Source organism: Muntiacus reevesi, chromosome 1 (assembly GCF_963930625.1).
Source record: "Muntiacus reevesi chromosome 1, mMunRee1.1, whole genome shotgun sequence".
Taxonomy (NCBI): Eukaryota; Metazoa; Chordata; class Mammalia; order Artiodactyla; family Cervidae; genus Muntiacus; species Muntiacus reevesi.
Genome location: NC_089249.1, coordinates 157,899,694 through 157,925,399, shown reverse-complemented (window position 1 = coordinate 157,925,399; position 25,706 = coordinate 157,899,694). Strand labels below are relative to the sequence as shown.

At 43.8% G+C, this 25,706-nt stretch overlaps 1 protein-coding gene across 1 annotated transcript; it reads right to left on the bottom strand.

Moving 5' to 3' along the window:
• Positions 1-4,058: 4,058 nt before the first annotated feature.
• On the bottom strand, positions 4,059-15,270 carry LOC136152381 (cytochrome P450 4A6-like). Its single transcript, XM_065913666.1, has 9 exons — positions 15,057-15,270; positions 9,396-9,537; positions 8,706-8,750; positions 8,080-8,207; positions 6,970-7,094; positions 5,895-6,034; positions 5,422-5,571; positions 4,284-4,348; positions 4,059-4,139 (listed from the first exon to the last, which is right to left on the bottom strand). The coding sequence occupies exons 1-9, from the start codon at positions 15,249-15,251 to the stop codon at positions 4,059-4,061; spliced, it is 1,071 nt and encodes a 356-aa protein (XP_065769738.1). The 5' UTR covers positions 15,252-15,270.
• Positions 15,271-25,706: the final 10,436 nt, after the last annotated feature.

Below are 25,706 nucleotides of genomic sequence, written 5' to 3'. Positions count from 1 at the left end.
AATGCAATTCAGGCAGGCTAGTTATGGTCCAGCTCTTTAAAGAATAAAGCTTTAAGTCATCTCACCAGGTGAAGAACCATGACCAGTTGATGTGCTTTCTGAGGGCAAAAACAACATGGAGAGGGTGGTGGAAGAAGGTAGTTATAATATAGTTATGACCACATGTAAAGAATCTGCTTGCAAAAAAAAAAAAAAAAAGAATCTGCTTGCAACACAGGAGACCTGGGTTCAATCCCTGGGTCGGGAAGATTCTCTGGAGAAGGGAATGGCTACCCACTCCAGTATTCTTGCCTGGAGAATTCCATGGACAGGGAAGCCTGGGGGGCTACAGCCCTTGGGGTCATAAGCAGATGAACACGACTGAGTAACTAACACTTTCACTTTCTTGACCATGTGACCAGTTACAGAAATGAGGGCAGTAATTATTATGAGTATTTCTTCCTTATTTTGTTATGAATATGACTGTGTGTACACACTTGTATCAGTTTTTTTTTCTTCCTTTTCTCATTCCCTTCACATATAACATGAGATATATTACTAACAGTTAACTACACAGCATTAAATTCCAGGATATCAGGGAGAAGAGTGACCACCAACCAATGACTTTCCTTTTTCTTGAGGGGAAAGAGTGAAGCATCTTTCAGTTATACACAGGATCGTTGGCAGAAGTATGACTTTATTTGCAGAATAAGTATGGTTTAAAGGGATATATAGGAATGCCAGGTGAAAGGGGTGGGATGTATTGTCTGCTTTTATGTGTCAACTTGAATAGGCTGCAGGTGCAGGTAATCAATTAAACCAAAGTCTAGCTGTTGTTGTGAAGATTTTGAAGATATAGTTAACATTTACAACCCATTGAATTCAAGGAAAGGAGATTCCCTTCATAATCTTGGGGAGCTTAATCCACTCACTGAAGAGCCAAAGAGCAAACTTCTAGAAACTGAGAATGCACAACGAGAGATTCTCCCTTGAGTTCCTCAACACCTTGGTTGTGACTGAGTTAAATCAACCTCAGATTTGTGATCTCCTAAACTATCAGATTATGATTTTGTGTTGTTGTATGTCACTAGATTTCTGGTAAATTCTTGTAGCAGGAAGAAGAAACTAATACAGGGCAGACAGGCAGAAAGAAAAAAAAAAAACAGGGAGAGGGCATACAGGCTGGAGTAGGGCAGGTAATGAAGAGTTAGGTGGACAGTCAGAGATACAGGTGAGTAGGACAAGGGAACAAAAAAAGAAGTAAGAAGCCTGAGAATGGGTGAGAGAGTCTGATGGGCAGGAGACAGTTGAAATGAACTGGCAGCCAAGCACGTGGAAAGAGGGAAGTCAGCAGAGAGGCAGGCAGAGGAGAGCAATACGAAGATAAGATGGCAGGAAAGAGTCCCTCGCAGCTTGTCCTTGTCCTTGCAGATCTTAAGTGAGACTCCTGAGTTGAAGGTGGATCCCGTTCTTGGACTTCAGCACAATTCCTGGCATAAGGCAGGGAACCCTGGAGGGATCCAGTGACAGCTCAAAGCGAAGCAAGGTCAGGGCCACAGCCACCTTCATCTCATTCATCGCAAACTGCTTCCCGATGCAGTTCCTGGGCCCAGGAGGGAAAATGAAATGAGAAGTGGTCTCAAATCCTGTTCTGAGCTGGGTAGGCATTGGCCACTGACCAGAAACAGGATATTCAGAGCTGTCTTCCTTGTGGTCAAGCCCTGATCCCTTTCTTACTAGTCACACTAAACTTGCACCCAAACCTTGGTCCACCCTCTCCCTGTGACCTTTGACAAAGCCCGTCTCTCTAAGGACTCCTAACTCCTACTTCTTCTCTTACTAGAAAATCCTGTTGGTGGGGGTCAGCACTCCTAAGTCACAGAGTCAAGTCTAGTGAATTAGGAAATGTGAATTAGAACTTTGTTCACTGGCCCACAGGCAGTTTCTGGTTTCAGGCAAGGCAGGGCAGTGTAGGGGGTGGGGTCCTTGTCATGTATGGGGAAACACAAGGACCCGAATTTCCATACAGGACAAGACAGGATTGTTGTCTAAGGAAGTCTAAATGGCAACAGGGAGGTTTCCTGGAGAGGTCACAGGTTAGTGACCCTGAACCTGCTGGAACATTTGCCTCCCAGTTGATGATCTGGCCTCCTGTGTCCCCTCAGGTCCTCAGTCAATGTGCCTCTGGAACCTTCTCATTCTAATCCAGAAATGACCCCTTAACCATCCCTTGGGCTCCTCAGCTGTCCTTTTCAGTCTCCCTGCTTCTTCTTCCTCTTCTAAAGCTACAGCATCTCCAGGCCTGCTATGTTCCCCATCACAGGCAGGAAAATTCCCAGTGCTTCAGCTGCATCACAACCCTCTCTGGACAGTTCCTCACTTATCTGGGGTCTGTCCAGCTCCTCTTCTTCACTCAGCTCCTCTTAAGATCCCTTCCCCACACCTCCTTCAGCCACAGGCTCAAGGTTCAATCCAGTGAACACCTGTCCTCATCCCTCTGCTGTCCACACTCTTCTTCCCTGGACCCCAAATACCATTAGTGTTAACCCAAGGACACATCAATTGTGTCTTGTCCCAGGATGGTGCCAGGAACATGGAACCTTCCACAGTCTGCTCAATGAATGAATGAATGAGTGAGTGAGTGAAAGAAAGAAAGAAGGAATGACATCTGTCTTGAATAGAGGTGGTTTTGTTTTTTTTTTTTTTGACCATGCCATGTGGCTCGTGGTGTTTTAGTTCCTTGATCAAGGATTGAATCTGGGCCCTCTGCAGTAAAAACACAGAGTTCTAACCATGAGACCACCAGGGAATTGCCAGAGTATTTGTTTCTTGATGGTGAGCTCTTGAAGTTAGGGACAAAGTCTTCTGTCTCAGTGTCCCCAACTCCTAGCCCAGGATTCCCAACACACAGAGACAGTCTCAATAGTTTTGTGTTTAAATAAAGTTAATTGAATCTTTTAAAGATGGAATAAAAGTAAATATTAATTCTGACCTAGGAATTGAGCTACCTAGTACTTCTTGTCCTTGAATGGCAGTCACAGGGCATGTAGACATGTCTACAAGGAAGGACTGAATCCTGGCACAAACCAAATCCTAGAGCAAATTCTGGAAGACAGTTTGACTCAAACCTGTTCTGGGAAGGTTGATTCACTAACTGAAAATTTCACAGAATTGTAGATTCAGAAAGAAACTTGTTTCTACTAAGAACTCTAAGTTTATGGAAGCTAGTATTTCAGGGGAGGATTCTAGCAGCCTGGGAGGATTTTCCCAGCAGCTGATAGAGAGTGTTTTTGCCTAGCTCACAGCTCTTTTAAGTATGCTGTATATTTTACATGCCAGGAACTGTTAAAATGCATGTGTCCTATTCAAATTAGTGGATTTTTCTCTCAAAAGCACTTGACTGTCTCCTTTCTATACTTTTGCCGGCTTGGACTATTGGACTCAAAGTATAGTATCATGAAAAAAAATCCCAGATCACAGGAAAAGTTTTGACAACTGGGGAAACTGTAATGTGTTTCAGACGTGTGTCAAGACGTCTTTTGGACAGACCACAAGACAAAGTGACACACATTGGTATCAAACTTTCTTGAAAGGCTGCCATAACTTTTCCAGTGTCTGGCTTCAATAGTTAAGATAGGTAGAGCATCTGAAAATGGAAACATGCAAACTACTCAAGATTCAACATGATGGAGGATGGTGATGTAAGTAGAAAAGGTGTGACTAAGAAGATGTAGGATAAAAAAAATCCACCCTTTAAATTTTGACAATCGAAATGGATGACATGAAATTTAACATTTAGTGAGTAATTCTCATTTTGTAGACTCATCATCTTACAGTGAAGAAAACATTATGAAACACTAAACTTTTAAACAACATTAAAATGTTGCCAGCCATTGAGAAAGAGCTGTGGGTAGTCTGTGGTCTGCCCTAATAGCCATTTGTCTTTTGAACAGAGGACACACACTTCTATCCCAACTCACCAACATAAAAGGCATAACTATATGCACCACATGTAAATGTAGACAGTCACACACATTGAGTGGCACCCAATGACACCCGCTGTCCCAAGTACAGGAGCCTCACCTGGGTCCTCCTGAGAAGGGCAGGAAAGCATGGCTGTGTGGTTTAGAACCCGGTGCAAACCGAGATGGGTCAAACATCTGCAGAGAGAGCATCGGGACCAGGACAAGTGGGATCAAACATCTTGCCCCAATCCACCAGGGGACAAGAATCTCAAAGCAGAAGCGGGAGGAGGGGTTGGTGTGGAGAGAGCATCCCGTCCCCTTCTTCCATGGCCATTGTACCTCTGGGTTCGGCCACACCTTTGGGTTGTGGTGAAGTCCATAAAAGGAGAGGGCAACTTTGATTCCTGTGGGTAAGGGAGAGAAAAAAGCCTGATGGCCCCCATGTAGCAGGGGGCAGGTGTCAGCACAAAAATCCTGGGAGCCACCATGAGAACCACCCTCCATCACTCTGAATGAAATGATGCTCTTGCAAGACAGGTGGACTGGGCATGACAAAGCACATGAGCACGGATTAGGAGGAGGTAATCATGTAAAAAAAGGCTTACACAGGGATCTCTGTTCAATGTTACATGGCAGCCTTCATGGGATGGGAGTTTCGGGGAGAATGGATGCATATATGTGTATGTCAGAGTCTATTTGCTATCAACCTGAAATTATCACAACATTGTCAATCAGCTAAACTCCAAAATAAAATAAAAAGTTAAAAAGAGAAAAAAGAATTAGAGATTTACCTTTGGGACCAAATAATAAGACAACTCACATTTATCAAGTGCCATCCTGACCCTTGGGGAGTGTGAATTAACTCAATCCTTACATAGCCCTCAAGGAGGGCACTCATAACCTCAGGTGCAGATGAAGCACCTGAGCCTCAGAGAGGTTAAGGGTTGGGTCTATGATCCCACAACTAGGAGGAAACAGTGCTGGGATTCAGACCCACAGTGAAGTGAGCCAGTGGGTGGCCTCCAGCCATGGCAGGGCTCTCAGACCTCATCATCAGCTGTTCTCTGCCATCCATCAGAGGGCTCCTCAGAGACTGAACCATCTGACTCATGGCAGTGGAGTTTCTGAGCTCCCTCTTTTACTTAGACACCATATGGAAGAACCACGCCTCCCCCTGCTTCTGTCTGCTTTTCTCTGAAGCCTTCACATCTCAAGGAATTAGAATTTTAAGCTCTATTACAAGACCACATTCAGGAGCGAGCATTTGCCTGTTGAGCTTTTGCTGTGTTCAAGTTCTGTGTCAAGCATTTCACACACCTTATCCTAACTACAGAGTAAATAATTACCTTAAGGTAGATACAGTAGTCATGTCATCCCACAACTGAGAAAGCACATGTGGATTTCTGGTCTACAACGTGCTGTAGGAGTCTACAACTCCTACGGAGTGCTTAGGTGAGTGGTAAGGTGAAGTTCATACCTGCAGGTAAGGAGCGTCCATCAGGGAAGGTGATGGGCTTGCTAAGATTTCTGCTAATGATTGGCACTGGTGGATAGAGTCTCAGTGCCTCCTTGATGCACATGGTGGTGTAGGGCATCTGGTCCAGGTTGCCCCTGCAAGGAAGCCCATCTGAGAGCAGGCAGGACAGGACAACCAGGGATTCTCTCTAGCTCAGGTGGGACAGGGTTCTTCCATCTCCTGAACACTCACCAGGTGATGGAGGCGCCATCTCCCAGGAGGCTCTGGATCTCCTCCCGACACCTCTGCTGATGCCCAGGGTGGGAGGCTAGAGCATAGAGGATCCAGGAGATGCCACTGGCTGTGGTGTCATGACCCCCAAACATGAACGTGTCCACCTCGGCACGGAGGTCCTTGTCAGACAAGCTGCTCCCATTCTCCATCTGTGGAGGCAGGGCCAGAATGCAGGGTCTGCCCTTTCTGTGTGCTTCTGCCCAAAGGCTCAGGCCTCTCCTGCCCACACTCACTCTGGCACAGAGGAGGATGTCCAGGAAGTCCAAGTGCCTCCTGCTCCTCACCTTCTCCAGCTCTCCCTCCTTCTGCAGGCAAGCCTTCCTCTCCTTGATGACTGCATCTGTCTCAGAACAGTGGTTCCCAGCCAGAATTGAGGATTCTGAGGGCCCAGATGCAGCACCCACCATAGCCCCATCTGCCCCTCAGGCCCAATCTGGGTGCCAGATGGATGAGGTGGGTGGGACTGGGTGAGCACATCAGGATTGAGAGCTCCAGCGTCATCTACTCCAGGCAGCAATTCCCACAGTAACACAGCCCATGGAGACTCTGCCTGAATGCTGCTGGGAGGGGGGTCTCACTCAGTCATCAGCAACCTGGTGACTCCTGTAAATCCTTACACAACACCTGGCACCCTGACCTTGGGGTTCCCAGTCCCTGCAGCAGGTGCATGTGTGCCAGTTCCTGAAGAGGAAGCAGGAGTCTGAACTCTGCCTGAAAAGTCAAAGGCCCTTTCACATGAGCCTCATGAATGTGGGGGAGCAGCCCACGAGAAGGAGGAGAACCTGTGTGTTGATGGGCGAGCTGGCAGGCCTGGTGGTTCCAGTGGCCTTCAGGGGTCAGCCTGTAGATGAGGTCATTCTGGTAGAAAGCATTCCTCACTCGGGAAAAAAACAGATTGTTGAGGTCCCTGATGGCCTGGATGTAGGACTGGGAGTTCCTGAAAGGGAGAGGGTGCAGAAGAGACTGGAGTTGAGGGAGCTTCGGACCTGGAGAGGGAGTGGGTCTCTAGGTGGAGGATTCCTCAGTCAGTGGGGACAGGCAGCATTGAGGCATTGCCATTTCTGCCTTAGCCTCTGAAACCCTCAGTATTTGCAAGTGTCCTGAGGGCCCAGGCCTATCCCTTTGTTGTGATCAGGGACTTGACTGTGGTCCATGTCTCTCTGCAGAATGTTACTTTTTGTGCTGATAAGCATCCCTGCTGCTCTTCCTGCCTCTCAGGTAAGTCTTCCCCAGCTGATGAGAACAGGACCCTGCTCTTGAAAGGCTGTTACTGACCTTTCATTCCTGGTGCTGCCCTGGTGGCTGAAGGCGCACTTCATAATGGTGTCCAGGGTCATCAAGGAGATGTCTCCAAGGATCTCCAGACATGAGTCCTGGCTGACGAAGTCCTCCCACTTGTCCTGTGGAGGGAGGGTGACATGGACCCTGCTCTACTTCCCCAGAAGGCCTGTGCTGCCAAGGCCAGGCTTTCTTTCTGTCTCTACACTGTCAGATGAGATTTCCTCAGTTTCTAAGTGATTATGTTTTAGCAGCTGAGGGCTGTAACACACAGGGGTATGTAAAGTGATGCTTATTTTCTCAGAATTTTTGTTATATAATTAGTCATATTCTCTCATAATATTCTGAATTAGTTTTGAATTTTATAAATTATGATAATAAACAACTTTTTGAAGGCCAAAATGCATCATTTCTCAGGAGACATAGGGGGAATATTTTGTGTCCTGATATTGGACCTAATCAGGTGATGTCCAAGACTGGTAAGCAAATCTCTCAAGGCAAGATAGAGAATAAGAGTACAGTACTAGTGCCTCCAAGAAAGGGACATCAAAGACTTCCTTTCCTTTCATTCATTAAGCGTTAGCTGAGACCAGTTGGTGAGAAATCAAAATCCTAATTGGTGGTCATGCAATAGGACTCAGCTCTGTGAATGTAGACTTTCTCCCATTTTCTCCCATGAAGAGCTCAACTCCATGCAGAACTGCTGGGCCCCATGCCAGAGCCCACCTGAGTGGCAACCTGGGATGTCTACCCTACCCCTGAAACTATCATTGCCCAGACCAGTCAGGGGCACCTTAAGGTGCTTTCGAGGGGCATGACTCCTGCTCTATTCCACTGTGTTGAAGATGTGGAGATGGGAGAAGAGTAGACCCTGAATACACTAAGGCTCTGTTTTCCCTTGTTGGGGAGCAAATTGTGGATCCAAGCTGATGCCTGCATGCTCCTCTGTCCAATCCAGGTTTGAAGAGGGCTGTCTCATATTAAGATATGAATGTATCATTCTGGGAGGCTGTGTCTGATTGATGTGTAAGGACGCAAGTATCCGAGAGCGGACTTTGCCAGCTGTGTTGGATGTGAGCACATTCAGGTGACCAGGGATGAACTCACCAGCATCCCTCGGACAGAGTCGGCCATGAGACCCAGGTAGGGCTTCAGGATGTCATAATGGAAGGCTGGTGTCAGCATCCGCCGGTGCTGGAACCACGTCTGCCCCTCCAACAGCAGCAAACCTGTCCCTGAACCACAGATGGGTGTGTATGGGAGTCAGGGAGTGTGGATCAGAGGAGCAACTGGGTACAACTGGGGGACCAAGGGTATCAGGAGAAGGCACATCATGGACAAAGGTAGAAAAGGCCATATTTTCTATTTGTATATATAGAATATAATATATATATAGTATATTTCAGGAATGTGAATTTCCAATATGTCTGTCCATAGGATTTGATTATGACAGCAGTGAGATAGAGGTCGATAAAGGTAGGGGGGCAGGCCATAAAGGACTTATCTAGAAGTCAGGCTGCAAACATTGGGAAGTACTGAGAAGCAATGTGGAAGAGGCTGAACTCCGCACCATTACAAAGGTTGAGGGTTTTATTGGAAGAAGAGAAATGAAGCTTGATTCAGAGATGAGGATGATGACAGGGTGCTTGGCACTTGTTCTCTGTGAGCCAGAAAGTCAACTCTTGGTAAACCTAACTGGGAATGTACCAGAGTACTAGTTTAGATGTACTTACCAATCCAGGGGACCAAGAATCTGTAGTTATCTTCAGTCTTCGGGTCTGAAAGGTAAGGAAAGCATAACAAGAAAGTGGACTGGACCAAACAAGGAAGGCAGCCCCCAGAGTAGCTGTGTTCCAGACCACTGGTTGCCTTCCCTTCCTGATGCTTGTCAAATGGCAGTCTGTCTCAAGCCACCTTCCACTTGCCTCCCATCCCTGACTCTCTATATCCTGATCATCACTGTGGGTCTAGGAAGGCAGACTCAGTGTTCCAGCAGCAGAATACCAGCCAGACTAACACAGTGAATGGGCAAGAAATATAGGCTCTGTTTAGTGCCACAGAGTAAGACAGAAACCTGTGATTTTCCTGCAATATACAATGGTATAGCCATCCCATGACCCAGGATAGGCAAATGCAAGTCAGAGTAGATAAAAAATTGTCTTTTAGATCTGGGACTATTTACATAAACATTATCTCAATAGGGTTAAGGGAGAAAGAAGGAAAATACGCGATCTCAACCAGCTGTTTCAAGTTTAGAGTAAGTGAACAATGTTGTTCTTATACTGGAATGTGGCCTGGGTGTTTGGATGGTAATGAGTTCGGGTATTGATGACTGAAATACCAGTCTCTTCTGGAATTTCAGACCCAGGAGGATGTACACAGATGGAAAAGAGACTTCAGCTGGGATCATGTTTTGTACTCACCAGATCTCCCCAGGACCACCTTCATGTAGTCAGGGTCATAGACAACAAGGTGAACATCGTCCCCCCACATCCAGCGAGGATAGGCACAGGGGAATTCCTCTACCTTTTTCAGTAGCTCTTGTAGCTCCTTTTCCTTTGAGAACTATAACAGAGGGCAAGATCAATCAGTAAAGTGTTCCCTTTAGGATCAGTGATGGGAGCAGTGCTGGCGACAGGACAGCAATACGGAAATAGTTCTGGATCTATCAGCAGCTATTTAGGACTTTGGAACTGCTTCTGAGAAGCTGGGATCTGATCTGGATTCCTGCTCTCTCTCTCTCTTTTTTTTTTTTTTTTTTTTCATTTATTTTTATTAGTTGGAGGCTAATTGCTTTACAATATTGTAGTGGTTTTTGCCATACATTGACATGAATCAGCCATGGATTTACATGTATTCCCCATCCCGATCCCCCCTCCCACCTCCCTCTCCACCCGATTCCTCTGGGTCTTCCCAGTGCACCAGGCCCGAGCACTTGTCTCATGCATCCAGCCTCAGTCATCAAGACCTGCTCTCTTGTAGTGACTTGGCCTAAGGCCCAATCCTGGCTTCCAGATGGATCCTTTATAGGCCCTTACCCAGAACTGCCTTTAGAATCTTAAACATAGTAGGTGCTTGATAAATATTTAACAATGGACTCCATGGTGTACTGGTTAGCTGTGCTGGAGAAGACTGTTGAGAGTCCTTTGGACAGCAAGGAGATCAAACCAGTCAATCCTAAAGGAAATCAACCTTGAATATTCATTGGAAGGACTGATGTTGAAGCTGAGCTCTAATACTTTGGCCACTTGATGTGAAGAATTGACTTATTGGAAAAGACCCTGATCCCAGGAAAGACTGAGGGCAAGAGGAAAAGAGGGAAACAGAGGATAAGATGGTTGGATGGCATCACTGACTCAATGGACATGAGTCTGAGCAAACTCCAGGAGATAGTGAAGAACAGGGAAGCCTGGCATACTGCAGTCTATGGAATCACAAAGAGTCGGACACGACTGAGCGATTGAATAACAACAAATTAAGTTTAAGTGAGGTCATTAGGTACACCCAAATCCAATGTGACTGGTGTCTTTGTATAACAGGGAAAATACAGACACAGGGATAGACATTCAGAGAAATAAGATGAAGTAAAGAGACATATGGAAAAGATATGATTTATCATCTTTACCAGGAGAGAGTCCTGAAACAGGTGCTTCCTGCACCTGCTGAAGAAATAAGCCAACTTGATTTTCAGCTCCTGTCTCTAGAACTGTGAGAAGCTAAATTATTTTGTTTCAGTCATCCAGTTAGTGGTACTTTCTGGCCGGCCTTATACACTATCAGGGTTCCCCAGGTGGCACTAGAGGTAAAGAATCCACCAGTGAATGCAAGAGATGCTAGGGATGTGGGTTCAATCCCTGGGTTGGGAAGATCCCCTGGAGAAGGAAATGGCAACCACTCCAGAATTCTTGCCTGGAGAATTCCATGGGCAGAGGAACCTGGTGGGCTACAGTCCAAAGAGTCAGACATGACTAAGCAACTGAGCATTTACACACTATTACAAGTATGCATGTATGTGTGCTAAGTCGTTTCAGTCACGTCTGACTCTCTGTGACCTTATGGACTGGAGTCTGCCAGTTTCTCTGTCAACAGGATTCTCCAGGTAAGAAAACTGAAGTGCGTTGTCATGCACTCCTCCAGGGGATTTTCCTGACCCAGGAAATGAACCCACATCTCTTTTATCTATTGCACTGGCAGGCAGGTTCTTTACCACTAGCGCCACCTGTAAAGCCCTATTACAAGTATAGGGTTGGCTGAAAAATTCATTCGAGTTTTCCATAAGATGGTAGAGAAAACCCCAAAGGAACTTTTTGGCCAACCCAATATGTAATATTCAAGGCAAATCTATATAAGGTAGAGATTATTACTTGATTCTGTCTCACTGAAGAATAAGGAAATCCATGTAAAGAGTATATACCCAGGTGAGCTCCATTTAAACCCAAACTTGCTGACCTCAAGATGTCCCTCTCCAGGGTTCCCAAGGCTCCTTGGGTGACTATAATGTCACATTTCAACTCAACGTCCTCTTATCCAAGTGCTAATCAGGCCCAACTCTGCTTAGCTTCTGAGATCAGATGAGATCAGGAATGTTCAGAGTGGTACGGCCATAGACGCAACTTGATGGGTAGCATGTTGACAAACTTCACTTTAATATCTGTCATTCCTGTGTTTTCAGAGCCAGCATAGAGCATATTCATAGGGATTATGCCTCACTTTTCAAAGTTTCAACGAACAATAATATCAGGAGGAAGGAATGAGTACATGTAGGAGGGATGAGTGAGTTTTAATACAAAATCCTGGTTGCAAGTGTCAGATATAATCAGAAAAAATATAAGAAAGAGGGAAGCCCAAAATAAAGCTAGGGCTCAGGGATGTCTCACAAAGCCCAAGGGCAAGGGCAGCCAGGGTGTGGAAGGGGAGAACCAGGGACTGGAGGGCTGCCAGGACTGCATCTCCCATTCTTTCTCTTTTTACATCCGTGCAACCATCCCTCTGCAAGTGTCTGTGGAGCCTCTACCTTGAACCAAACACTTTATAGGTGTTGGTGATACAGTCATGAATCAACAGACATAGTCTCTGTCCTTGCACAGCTGGGTCTGGGCAGGGGAGGAGGGAATGTCTACCCTTCTGGGGTTGGCACATTTCCCCATTTTGCCACCATTAAGGCTGAGGGGACCTGTTGAATCCTATGCCAAGACTCTGATTCTAATATCATGGCCAATGTGTTCACTTGCTACAATCAACTCTGACTAGGAGTGAATAGGCCTTCAAAGGCCTACCCTCTGTGAAGGATGAGATTGCAGAGCAAGTGAGCTGGGCAGACATCCCATAATGTTTCCACCACAGTGAATGTCAAGTACATGAATGAGTAGGTGGTTAGATGCACTCAGTTATTCATTTATTTGATACCTATGTGTTGAGTACTTACTTTGGGTCAATTGCCATCCTAGGAGCTAGAGATTCAGCAGTGAATGACAAAATCCTTCCCATCAAGGAGCTCCTATTCTAGTGGGGGCTGACAATCTTGCCCTAAACTGAGACACATCCTGCTTGAGCGCATTATGGGGGCTTCTCTGTTCTCCCAGATCTTGTCCTTCACGGGGGCTACCCTGCTTTATTAGTCCTGTGCAGGGACTGATCAGTGGGAACCTTTTCCCTCCCCAACTGTATTACCTAGTTTTCTTGGATCTCCTCTGGACTGGCTAGTAGGGGCCCTGACAAGGGTGAGGGGGTCCTATTTCTACACAAGAGCATGCTTCCTTTCTTATTACCAGTCAGTTCCCCCAAATCCTGTCCCTGGGCAAGAAGCTAAATTATGTTCTACCTGTCCATTCTTCTCTCAGAGTCATCCTGATGCCCACTGGTCTATGAGCCCACCAGTCACCTGGCTGGGGCTGCCATCTGTCTTGAGCATGTCTATCCAGCACCAGTTGAGACTCTCATAGAGGCCATGGTGCCTGATGGCAAATGATCCTGTTGGCAAAAACCCAGTGCCATCTGGCCTCCAGGCGAGTATAGGCAGGGCTTCAGTGGAATGTCCTCTCCTGGTGGCTTCTGGGAACTGTAGCCACAAAGGAATTTCCCCAAAGTGAGACACAAGGTGAGTAGGTGGACAAGTAATAATGCTATCTGATAATGCAATTGTCCGGTGTATGGGCTCTGTTGGCATGGCAGGTACATCTGAGATAGGATGGAGAACATGAGGAAAGATGGAGAAGTTTGGGGCTATTTGAATCAAAAAGTTGTTAGCTCCCCTTTTCATATTGTTGGATTTCATCCCTATATCCCTATTTAATGCAGTGAGTTTGTTGAACCTCCAAAGTGTTTGTCCTTCACAGGAATTAATGTTATTTTAAATTCACACAAACTAGAGTGAGTATAACTGTGGCCTTTGCTCTGTGCCAGGCACCATTCTAAGATTATATAGTACTTCACTTAAATACTATAAGTATCATCATCATCCTGTATTACAGATGAGGAAACTGAGGTGTAGAATGGGTGTTTAAAGTGTGTGACAGAGGTAAGATATGAATCTAGGTGACTTAGCACCAGAGCCCATGTGCTTAACTGCCCCTCTTTGTCACTTTGTCACTTGTCATCTGGTCTGAAAGACTAGCTTCAACCTAATTACATGTGGCATTCCTAACTTAGCCAGTAGCAGAGGTATTGAATAAATGGAAATCTCAGACCATATTAGAAGACTAAGAAAAATTTGGCTGCAATATCTGTTAGACCAGCAGCAGTTGAGAGATGATTCAACACCCTGAGGAATATTAGTTATGTAAATAGAAACCATCTACTTACTGAAACTACATATCATCCAATGACCGTTAGTATGACGAGAAAGTCATTGGAGGAAATTTCGGTTGTTCCTTATATCAAGTCCTAGATCAGAAAGGTGACAACTGCATTAAACAAAAGGCAACAGTTACCTTGAATCAATAAATAAGTGGGGAGTCTTTGGTACAACAACTTGCATGAACAAACTGAGTTTTGGTTACCTCTCTGGAGTTGATATTATTTCCTCTGTCTTTGACTCTACTCTGCTGAAAATTGCTTGGCCTCACTCTTTGAGAAATAGAAGCTTCAACTCCCTGCAATACCCTACCTCCTAAGATTTGTTCAGTCCACCACCATTAATGAGCCCCTCTCCATGTGGCCCCTCACCTTGTCCTATGCCATCCTCTCCGATCAGGGCTAACAGAGCTACCTGGTAGGCACTGTCCCTCACCAGCAAGCAAGCAGCTCCTTTCTGTCACTCCACACACCCTGGGCCAAGCATTCCTTTGTGTCAGGCTCTGTGCTGGGTACTAGGGAACAGGATGGGGATCATATCCTCAGCCCCATAGAGTTCACAGTCCAGAGGTTTGGAGGATGGGAGCTGAGAGGTAAACAGATTCTGTTTAATGTTCCATCTCAATTGCCAGTACTCCTTACCTGGCACCATCCTGGAAATCTCGCTCATGCAATTCAGCTACTAGTTTTTGCATTGAAATCATCAGCCTTGAAAAATCCCTCAGCCTCAAGCAAATCGAGTTGGTTTTGTCCTACCCCTGATTTCACCACCAGCGAGTAGGTGAGCCTCATTTCCTGTGACCTGACACCATCTTAGATTCCTGTCTGTTGTCTCCACACGCAGCGAACTAACAGGGCTGATTCATCAGACTGACTGACATCTGTGCTCCCAGGCAAGCTCAGGACCAGGCAGGGTGGGTGGGATTGAGGAATGGGCAGGGAAGCATCTGGAAGCCTGTTCTAGGAGGACAGCTGAAGGTGCTCAGCCTGGAGAGTGGGGAGACTCAGGAAGGAATAGCCATTGTCCTCAAGAGGCAGGGCTTCCAGGACAGCCTGAGATCTCCCTAAGGAAGAATGTCTGACAGACCCGAGGGTACCAGCACAGGTCCCGGGAGGAGTGAACTCCCTGGACAGGGTGAGTAGCCAAGACCTGAGAGGTTAGCTGGGTTCTTTCATGAGGTCAAGTGCTGGTCACACAGCAAGGCTTTGTCCCATGAACTAACTGACCATGCCCATGCCCTAGACCCCTGGCCCTCCCTTTTCTCCCACTCCCCCATCCTGCTCCATCCTACCTTCAAGCTGTGCCCACAGAGCCAGTGGGAAGGAGGAGAAGGGAACTGATGAAATACTTTGAGCAGCCACTGTCTGCGCAGGTAGAACTGTATCGCCTTGAGCAGAAGTAGAACCAGGCTGAGCAGAGAAACCGCCTGCAGAAGCCCAGAGACACCGCCCAGGGCTCTGGTGAGGCTCAGTGCAGAGACACTCATGGTGCAGTGGGTTCTGGGTTGCTGAGTGTTCCTGACTGTGGCTGACTCATCCTGAGCACCTAACTTGGTCTGGGAGTATCTCCCCGCCCACCTGGGGGAGGGTGAAGGTGAAGACGGAGCTCAGACCTAAGCCTCCAGATTTAATTAACGGTGGAGTATACACCTTGGGTGGGCCCTCCAAAAGGTCATGGAGATCAGATATAGAAAGAAGAGCAAGGGATGAAGATTTATCCTTAAGTCTCTCACCCTCATTTTCTCATATTTATCTCCATTCTGGCAGTCTGGCTTCAGAGACTTTGCTGTTAACCACAAACTTAAGAGACGATAATTGGGTTGAGACTCTGGTTCATACACAGCAGCCCCCAAACTTTCCTGGGGATGTTTCAATTTGATCTGTTTTCCAATGTTTCCAAGTACCTGTAGAGTATTTTCGGTTATCAACTCCATGTACTGGCTTGAGTGCAAGCTTCACCATCTTCCAGGGCAGCTTTTGTGGAAAAGTGTTGGGCAAACCACATGGTTAGATGTAGTAGTCATTGAAAATGATGTTTATGAAGATTTTTCAATCATCTGAGAGAAACTTATAACAAAGTGGTCAAAGAAGAATGTACAACTAACTGTCTATAGAGTATGAGCCTAACTCAGAAAAATTGTGTCAGGTGTGGTCAACATTTATTAACCAATAATTGTTTTTTCCATTCATTTGGTACCCACACAATCCAATCAAGGATGCCTTGAAGGCTGTTACTAGGCATTCTATGTCATTATACTTTCCATAGTCTGGAACAGAGGCTTCTGCCCTTCAGTTCAATTCAGCTCAGTTCAGTTGCTCAGTCGTGTCCGACTCTTTGTTACCCCATGAATCGCAGAATGCCAGGCCTCCCTGTCCATCACAAACTCCCTGAGTCCACTCAAACTCATGCCCATCAATTTGGTGATGCCATCCAGCCATCTCATCTTCTGTCGCCTTCTCCTCCTGTTCCCAATCCTTCCCAGCATCAGGGTCTTTTCCAATGAGTCCACTCTACACATGAGGTGGCCAAAGTACTGGAGTTTCAGCTTCAGCATCAGTCCTTCCAATGAACACCCAGGACTAATCTCCTTTAGGATGGACTGGTTGGATCTCCTTGGAGTCAAAGGGACTCTTAAGAGTCCTCTCCAACACCACAGTTCAAAAGCATCAATTCTTCGGTGCTCAGCTTTCTTCACAGTCCAACTCCCACATCCATACATGACCACTGGAAAAACCATAGCCTTGACTACGTGAACCTCTGTTGGCAAAGTAATGCCTCTGCTCTTTAATATGCTATACCCAATAAATACTTACTGATTGGATGAATGAATGCAGGATGGAATGAGGATAACTTTGGACTGGTTAGATCACCATCTTGAACAGGCTGGGTTCAGTTTTGGGTGTCATATTTTAAAAAGGAAGTTAATATTTTTATTCCAGAATACTTCCTGGTTCAGCTTATAGGCAACAGAAAGGCAGAAGAGGGAGCAGTCTACTGCTCCCTATCTACTAGAGTAGTCTACTCCCTAGACTACTCCATCCCCAATGTGGCAGGTCGAAGCAATTACTCCTGTGGGCAAATCACCCCAGATACTTATTTTTGGGTCTGATAAACTTGGGTTTGATGCTGATGTGATTTATCCTAGTTTATTTTTAGAAAAAAAAAATCTTATTGAGGTGAAATTCACAAATTATAAAATTAAACATTTAAAAGTACATATTTCAGTGGCATTTAGTACATTCTCAGTGCTGTGTAAACACCACTTCTATCTAATTTCAGTTTTCCATTGTTTCAGCAGCAGAATCCCTAGCCATGAAGCGATTTCTCCCACTCTCTTCTGATAACACCCTGGAAACCAGCAACCAGTATTCTGTAGTTTACTATACTGTATTTCCTTTTACTCCTCTACAAAAACTGAATCTGCCATATAGACACCTTTTATTTTTTATGTTATTTTTTTTCATTTGTTTATATTTGTTGGAGGCTAATTACTCTACAATATTGTAGTGGTTTTTGTCATACATTGACATGAATCAGCCATGGACTGACATGTATTCCCCATCCTGATCCCCCCTCCCACCTCCCTCTCCACCCAATCCCTCTGGGTCTTCCCACTGCACCAGGCCCGAGCACTTGTCTCATGCATCCAAACTGGGCTGGTGATCTGTTTCACCCTTGATAATGTACATGTTTCGATTCTGTTCTCTAGAAACATCCCACTCTCGCCTTTTCCCACAGAGTCCAAAAGTCTGTTCTGTACATCTGTGTCTCTTTTTCTACTTTGCATATAGGGTTATCGTTACCATCTTTCTAAATTCCATATATATGCGTTAGAATACTGTATTGGTCTTTATCTTTCTGGCTTACTTCACTCTGTATAATGGGCTCCAGTTTCATCCATCTCTTTAGAACAGACTCAAATGAATTCTTTTTAATGGCTGAGTAACAGTTCATGGTGTATATGTACCACAGCTTCCTTATCCATTCGTCTGCTGATGGGCATCTATGTTGCTTACATGTCCTGGCTATTATAAACAGTGCTGCGATGAACATTGGGGTGCACGTGTCTCTTTCAGATCTGGTATCCTCGGTGTGTATGCCCACAAGTGGGATTGCTGGTCATATGGCAGTTCTATTTCCAGTTTTTAAAGAAATCTCCACACTGTTCTCCACAGCGGCTGTACTAGTTTGCATTCCCACAAACAGTGTAAGAGGGTTCCCTTTTCTCCACACCCTCTCCAGCATTTATTGCTTGTAGACTTTTGGATAGCAGCCATCCTGACTGGCGTGTAATGGTACCTCATTGTGGTTTTGATTTGCATTTCTCTGATAATGAGTGATGTTGAGTATCTTTTCATGTGTTTGTTAGCCATCTGTATGTCTTCTTTGGAGAAATGTCTGTTTAGTTCCTTGGCCCATTTTTTGCTTGTGTCATTTATTTTTCTGGAATTGAGCTGCAGAAGTTGCTTGTATATTTTTGAGATTAATCCCTTGTCAGTTGCTTCGTTTGCTATTATTTTCTCCCAATCTGAGGGCTGTCTTTTCATCTTGCTTATAGTTTCCTTAAAAGCTTTGTGCAAAAGCTTTTAAGTTTCATTAGGTCCCATTTGTTTATTTTTTCTTTTATTTCCAATATTCTGGGAGGTGGGTCATAGAGGATCTTGCTGTGATTTATGTCGGAGAGTGTTTTGCCTATGTTCTCCTCTAGGAGTTTTATAGTTTCTGGTCTTACATTTAGATCTTTAATCCATTTTGAGTTTATCTTTGTGTATGGTGTTAGAAAGTGTTCTAGTTTCCTTCTTTTACAAGTGGTTGACCAGTTTTCCCAGCACCACTTGTTAAAGAGGTTGTATTTTTTCCATTGTATATTCTTGCCTCCTTTGTCGAAGATAAGGTGTCCATAGGTGCGTGGATTTATCTCTGGGCTTTCTATTCTGTTCCATTGATCTATATTTCTGTCTTTGTGCCAGTACCATACTGTCTTGATGACTATGGCTTTGTAGTGTAGTCTGAAGTCAGGCAGGTTGATTCCTCTAGTTCCATTCTTCTTTCTCAAGATTACTTTGGCTATTCGAGGTTTTTTGTATTTCCATACAAATTGTGAAATTATTTGTTCTAGTTCTGTGAAAAATACCGTTGGCAGCTTGATAGGGATTGCATTGAATCTACAGATTGCTTCGGATAGTATAGTCATTTGGACAATATTGATTCTTCCAATCCATGAACACGGTATGTTTCTCCGTCTGCTTGTGTCCTCTTTGATTTCTTTCATCAGTGTTTTATAGTTTTCTATGTATAGCTCTTTTGTTTCTTTAGGTAAATATACTCTAAATACTTTATTCTTTTTGTTGCAGTGGTGAATGGTATTGTTTCCTTAATTTCTCTTTCTGTTTTCTCATTGTTAGTGTATAGGAATGCAAGGGATTTCTGTGTGTTAATTTTATATCCTGCAACTTTCCTATATTCGCTGATTAGCTCTAGTAATTTTCTGGTAGAGTCTTTAGGGTTTTCTATGTAGAGGATCATGTCATCTGCAAACAGTGAGAGTTTCAATTCTTCTTTTCCTATCTGGATTCCTTTTACTTCTTTTTCTGCTCTGATTGCTGTGCCAAAACTTCCAAAACCATGTTGAATAGTAGTGGTGAGAGTGGACACCCTTGTCTTGTTCCTGAAGGTTTATTGGCATGTAATTTATATACTCTTCAGTTCATCCACTTATCAGAAATGATTTTTTAATATATTACATCTTGTTTTTTAATTAGTAAAATATCTATAATATAAAGTTTTCACTTTAACCTTTTAAAATATACACTTCAGTGACATTAATTATTTTCATTTTTGTGCAGCTATTACAACTAAATATTTCCAAAATTTTTGCATCATGTCAAACAAACTCTGTAGCCATTAAGGATTAACTTTCCATTCTGCCTGCCTAGAATCACTGGTAATTTCATTCTTTCTGTCTCTATGAACTGAACTATACTAATTTCTACAGGTAAGTGGAATCATATAATATTTTTCCTTTTGAATTTGGCTTCTTTTTTTTTTTTTTTTTACTATGTAAATATTTTATTTTATTATTATTTTTTTTTAATATTATTTTATTAGTTGGAGGCCAATCACTTTACAACATTTCAGTGGGTTTTGTCATACATTGACATGAATCAGCCATATAGTTACATGTATTCCCCATCCCGATCCCCCCTCCCACCTCCCTCCCCACCCGACTCCTTTTACTTAACATAATGTTGTCTGGTTTCATCCATGTTGTACATTTATCAGAACACCATTCCTTTTTATAACTGTATAATATTTCATTATATCTAGCTTCCCAGATGCCGCTAGTGGTAAAGAACCTTCCTGCCAATGCAGGAGCCATAAGAGATGTGGATTCGATCCCTGGGTCAGGAAGATCCCCTGAAGGAGGGAATGGCTACCCACTCCAGTATTCTTGCCTGGAAAATCCCATGGATAGAGGAGTCTGCAGGCTACAGTCCTTAGGATTACACAGAGTCAGACAGGACTGAGACAAATTAGCAGTCACACATACACCACATTTTGTATACCCATTCATCTATTGATGGATGCTTCTATTCTTTCTACCATTTGTTAATTGTATGTTGCAATGTACATTGCCTTACCAGTATTTGCTTGAATTCTTTCAATCCCGTTGGCTATATATCTAAGAGCAGGATTACTGGATCATATAACAACTCTGTTTAGCTGTTTAAGAAACTGCCAAGCACCCTTTCACATTTACCAGTGATGCCCAGAAGTTCAATTTCTCCACACCCTGTCCAACATTTATTCCTTTTTATTTGCTTTTTTACAAAATTAACCATAACTATCCTAAAGGTCATACCTGAATGGTCTAGTGGTTTTCTCCACTTTCTTCAATTACCGTATGAATTTGACAATAATGGGTTCATGATGTGAGCCACAGTCCACTCCTGGTCTTGTTTTTGCTGACTGTATAGAGCTTCTCCATCTTTGACTGCAAAGAATATAATCAATCTGATTTTGGTGTCAACCATGTGGTGATGTCTATGTACAGAGTCTTCTCTTGTGTTGCTGGAAGAGGGTGTTTGCTATGACTAGTGTGTTCTCTTGACAAAACTCTGTTAGCCTTTGCCCTGCTTCATTCTGTACTTCAAGGCCAAATTTGCCTGTTACTCCAGGTGTTTCTTGATTTCCTACTTTTGCATTCCAATCCCCTATAATGAAAAGGACATCTTTTTTGGGTGTTAGCTCTAGAAGGTCTTGTAGGTCCTCAGAGAAGTGTTCAACTTCAGTTTCTTCAGTGTTACTGGTCAGGGCATCGACGTGGATTACCATGATATTGAATGGTTTGCCTTGGAAATGAACAGAGATCATTCTGTTGTTTCTGAGATTGCATCCAAGTACTGCATTCTGGAGTCTTTAGTTGACTATGATGGTTACTCCATTTCTTCTAAGGGATTCCTGCCCACAGTAGTAGATATAATGGTCATCTGAGTTAAATTCACCCATTCCAGTGCATTTTAGTTCGCTGATTCCTAGAATGTCAATGTTCACTCTTGTCATCTCCTGCTTGACCGCTTCCAATTTACCTTGATTCATGGACCTAACATTCCAGGTTCCTATGCAATATTGCTCTTTACAGCATCCCACCTTGCTTCTATCACCAGTGCCATCCACAACTGGGTGTTGTTTCTGCTTTGGCTCCATCCCTTCATTCGTTCTGGAGTTATTTTTCCACTGATCTCCAATAGCACACTGGGCACCTACCGACCTGGGGAGTTCCTCTTCACTGTCCTATCTTTTGCCTTTTCATACTATTCATGGGGTTCTCAAGGCAAGAATACTGAAGTGGTTTGCCATTCCCTTCTCCAGTGCACCACATTCTGTCAGACCTCTCAACCATGACCCGTCCATTTCTGGTGGCCCCACATGGCATAGCTTAGTTTCATTGAGTTAGAACAGGCTGTGGTCGATGTGAGTAGATTGGCCTGTTGTCTGTGATCGATGTTTCAGTCTATCTCACCTCTGATGCCCTCTCTCAGTGCCTACTATCTTACTTGGGTTTCTGTTATCTTCAGTCAATTCAGCTCAGTCACGTCCTACTCTTTGGAACCCCATGAACCACAGCACGCCAGGGCTTCCTGTCCATCACCAACTCCCGGAGTCCACAAAAACCCATGCCCATTGAGTCGGTGATGCTATCCAACCATCTCATCCTTTGTCGTCCCCTTCTCCTCCTGCTTTCAATCTTTTCCAGCATCAGGGTCTATTCCAGTGAGTCAGCTCTTCGCATCAGGAGGCCAAAGTATTGGAGTTTCAGCTTCGACATCAGTCCTTCCAATGAACACCCAGGACTAATCTCCTTTAGGATGGACTGGTTGGATCTCCTTGCAGTCCAAGGGACTCTCAAGAGTCTTCTCCAACACCACAGTTCAAAAGCATCAATTCTTCGACACTCAGCTTTCTTTATAGTCCAACTCTTACATCCACACATGACCACTGGAAAAACCATAGCCTTGACTAGACGGACCTTTGTTGGCAAAGTAATGTCTCTGCTTTTTAATACACTGTCTAGGTTGGTCATAACTTTCCTTCTAAGGAGTAAGTGTCTTTTAATTTCATGGCTGCAGTCACCATCTGCACTGATTTTGGAGCCCAGAAAAATAAAGTCAGCCACCGTTTCCACTATTTCCCCATCTATTTGCCATGAAGTGATGGGACCAGATGCCATGATCTTAGTTTTCTGAATGTGGAGCTTTAAGCCAACTTTTTCACTCTCCTCTTTCACTTTCATCAAGAGGCTCTTTAGTTCTTCATTTTCTGACATAAGGGTGGTGTCATCTGCATATCTGAGGTTATTGGTATTTCTCTTGGCAATCTTGCTTCCAGCTTGTGTTTCTTCCAGCCCAGTGTTTCTGCATGATGCATTCTGCATATGTGTTAAATAAGCAGGGTGATGATATACAGCCTTGGTGTACTCCTTTTCCTATTTGGAACCAGTCTGTTGTTCCATGTCCAGTTCTAACTGTTGCTTCCTTACCTGCATACAGGTTTCTGGAGAGGCAGGTCAGATGGTCTGGTATTCCCATCTCTTTCAGAATTTTCCACAGTTTATTGTGATCCACACAGTCAAAGACATTGGCATAGTCAATAAAGCAGAAATAGATGTTTTTCTGGAACTCTCTTGCTTTTTCAATGATCCATTGGATGTTGGCAATTTGATCTATGGTCCCTCTGCTTTTTCTAAAACCAGCTTGAACATCTGGAAGTTCACGGTTCTCTTACCTTGGATGAGTGGTATCTCTTCAAGGCTGCTCCAGCAACGCGCAGCCACTGCTCCTTACCTCAGGTGTGGGGTAGCTCCTCTCAGCCTCAACATTCAGAAAACTAAGATCATGGCATCTGGTCCCATCACTTCATGGCAAATAGATGGGGAAACAGAAGAAACAGTGGCTGATTTTATTTTGGGGGTTCCAAAATCACTGCACATGGTGATTGCAGCCATGAAATTAAAAGACACTTACTCCTTGGAAGGAAAGTTATGACCAACCTAGACAGCGTATTAAAAAGCAGAGACATTACTTTGCCAACAAAGGTCCGTCTAGTCAAGGCTATGGTTTTTCCAGTGGTCATGTGTGGATGTAAGAGTTGGACTATAAAGAAAGCTGAGTGTCGAAGAATTGATGCTTTTGAACTGTGGTGTTGGAGAAGACTCTTGAGAGTCCCTTGGACTGCAAGGAGATCCAACCAGTCCATCCTAAAGGAGATTAGTCCTGGGTGTTCATTGGAACGACTGATGTCAAAGCTGAAACTCCAATACTTTGGCCACCTGATGCAAAGAGCTGACTCACTGGAAAAGACCCTGATGCTGGGAAAGATTGAGGGCAGGAGGAGAAGGGGACGACAGAGGATGAGATGTTTGGATGGCATCACCGACTCGATGGACATGGGTTTTTGTGGACTCCGGGAGTTGGTGATGGACAGGGAGGCCTGGCATGCTGCAGTTCATGGGGTCGCCAAGAGTCGAACACGATTGAGCTACTGAACTAAATGAACTGATGGGACTGGATTTCATGATCTTAGTTTTTTGATGTTGAGTTTGAAGCCAGCTTTTTCACTCTCTTCTTTCACCTTAACCAAGAGGCTCTTTAGTTTCTCTTCTCTTTCTGTCATTAGAGCAGTATCATCTGCCTATCTGAGGTTGTTGATACTTCTCCCTGCAATCTTGATTCCAGCTTGTGATTCATCCAGCTCAGCATTTTGTAAGATGTATTCTGCATATACATTAAATAATCTGAGTGACAATGTACAGCCTTGATGTACTCCTTTCCCAACTTTGAACCACTTATTGTTTTGTGTCCGGTTCCAACTGTTGTTTCTTGACTCCCATACAGGTTTCTCAGGAGACAGGTAAAGTGATCTGTACTCCTGTCTCTTTAAGAAGTTTCCAGTTTGTTGTGATCCACACAGTCAAAAGTTTTAGTGTAGTCAGTGAAGTAGAATTAGATGTTTTTCTGGAATTCCTGTGCTTTCTCTATGATTCAACAAGTGTTGGCAATTTGATCATTTGTTCCTCTGCTTTTTCTAAACCCAGCTCATACACCTGAAATTTCTCTGCTCATGTACTACTGAAGCCTATCTTGAAGGACTTTAAGCATAACCTTGCTGGCATGTGAAATAAGAACAATAGTACAATAGTTTGAACGTTCTTTACTGCTTTCACCACCTAGGAAACCCATTCTGATAATTATATTAGAGTAATCTGGAAGTCTAATTCTCTCACTTCTCAGTCATTATTTATATTTTACTTTTTAATGACTAGAGCCATCCTTTTGTGACTCTTCCAAACTATTTTCCTTGTGATGTATGGTCAGTTAGTTGTTTTCTATTATCTCTGTTGTCAACCACTGACATAGCAAATATTTCTTTAAACAGACATTTTATTTTTATTTTTATTTTTTTTAATATTATTTTATTAGTTGGAGGCCAATCACTTCACAACATTTCAGTGGGTTTTGTCATACATTGACATGAATCAGCCATATAGTTACACGTATTCCCCATCCCGATCCCCCCTCCCACCTCCCTCTCCACCCGACTCCTCAGGGTCCTCCCAGTGCACCAGGCCCGAGCACTTGACTCATGCATCCCACCTGGGCTGGTGGTCTATTTCACCATAGATAATATACATGCTGTTCTTTCAAAACATCCCACCCTCACGTTCTCCCCCAGAGTTCAAAAGTCTGTTCTGTACTTCTGTGTCTCTTTTTCTATTTTGCATATAGGGTTATCGCTACCATCTATCTAAATTCCGTATATATGTGTTAGTATACTGTAATGTTCTTTATCTTTCTGGCTTACTTCACTCTGTATAATGGGCTCCAGTTTCATCCATCTCATTAGAACTGATTCAAATGAATTCTTTTTAACGGCTGAGTAATATTCCATGGTGTATATGTACCACAGCTTCCTTATCCATTCATCTGCTGATGGGCATCTGGGTTGCTTCCATGTCCTGGCTATTATAAACAGTGCTGCGATGAACATTGGGGTGCACGTGTCTCTTTCAGATCTGGATTCCTCAGTTAAACAGACATTTTAAAGAAATAAATGATGGCTCACAAGATGTCACTTTATTTATTTATTTTGGTGAAAGATGATGACTCTGACTTTTTTTTTAATGAAACAAAGATGAATATTCTTAATGATAAAAGGTACAATTCACAAAGAAGGTAGATGTCATAAACCATTAGACACCTAACAACAAAGAAACAACAACACATGAAGCAAAAGTCAGAAGAAATAAAAGGGGAAAGAAAAATATATATAATCATACTGAAACATATTAACTTTCCTCTAAGAATATTTTATCAAGTGCAGAAAAATTAAGAATAGGAGCATTTTAATAATTAAAATATAATAGACTTCAATTTATATTAAT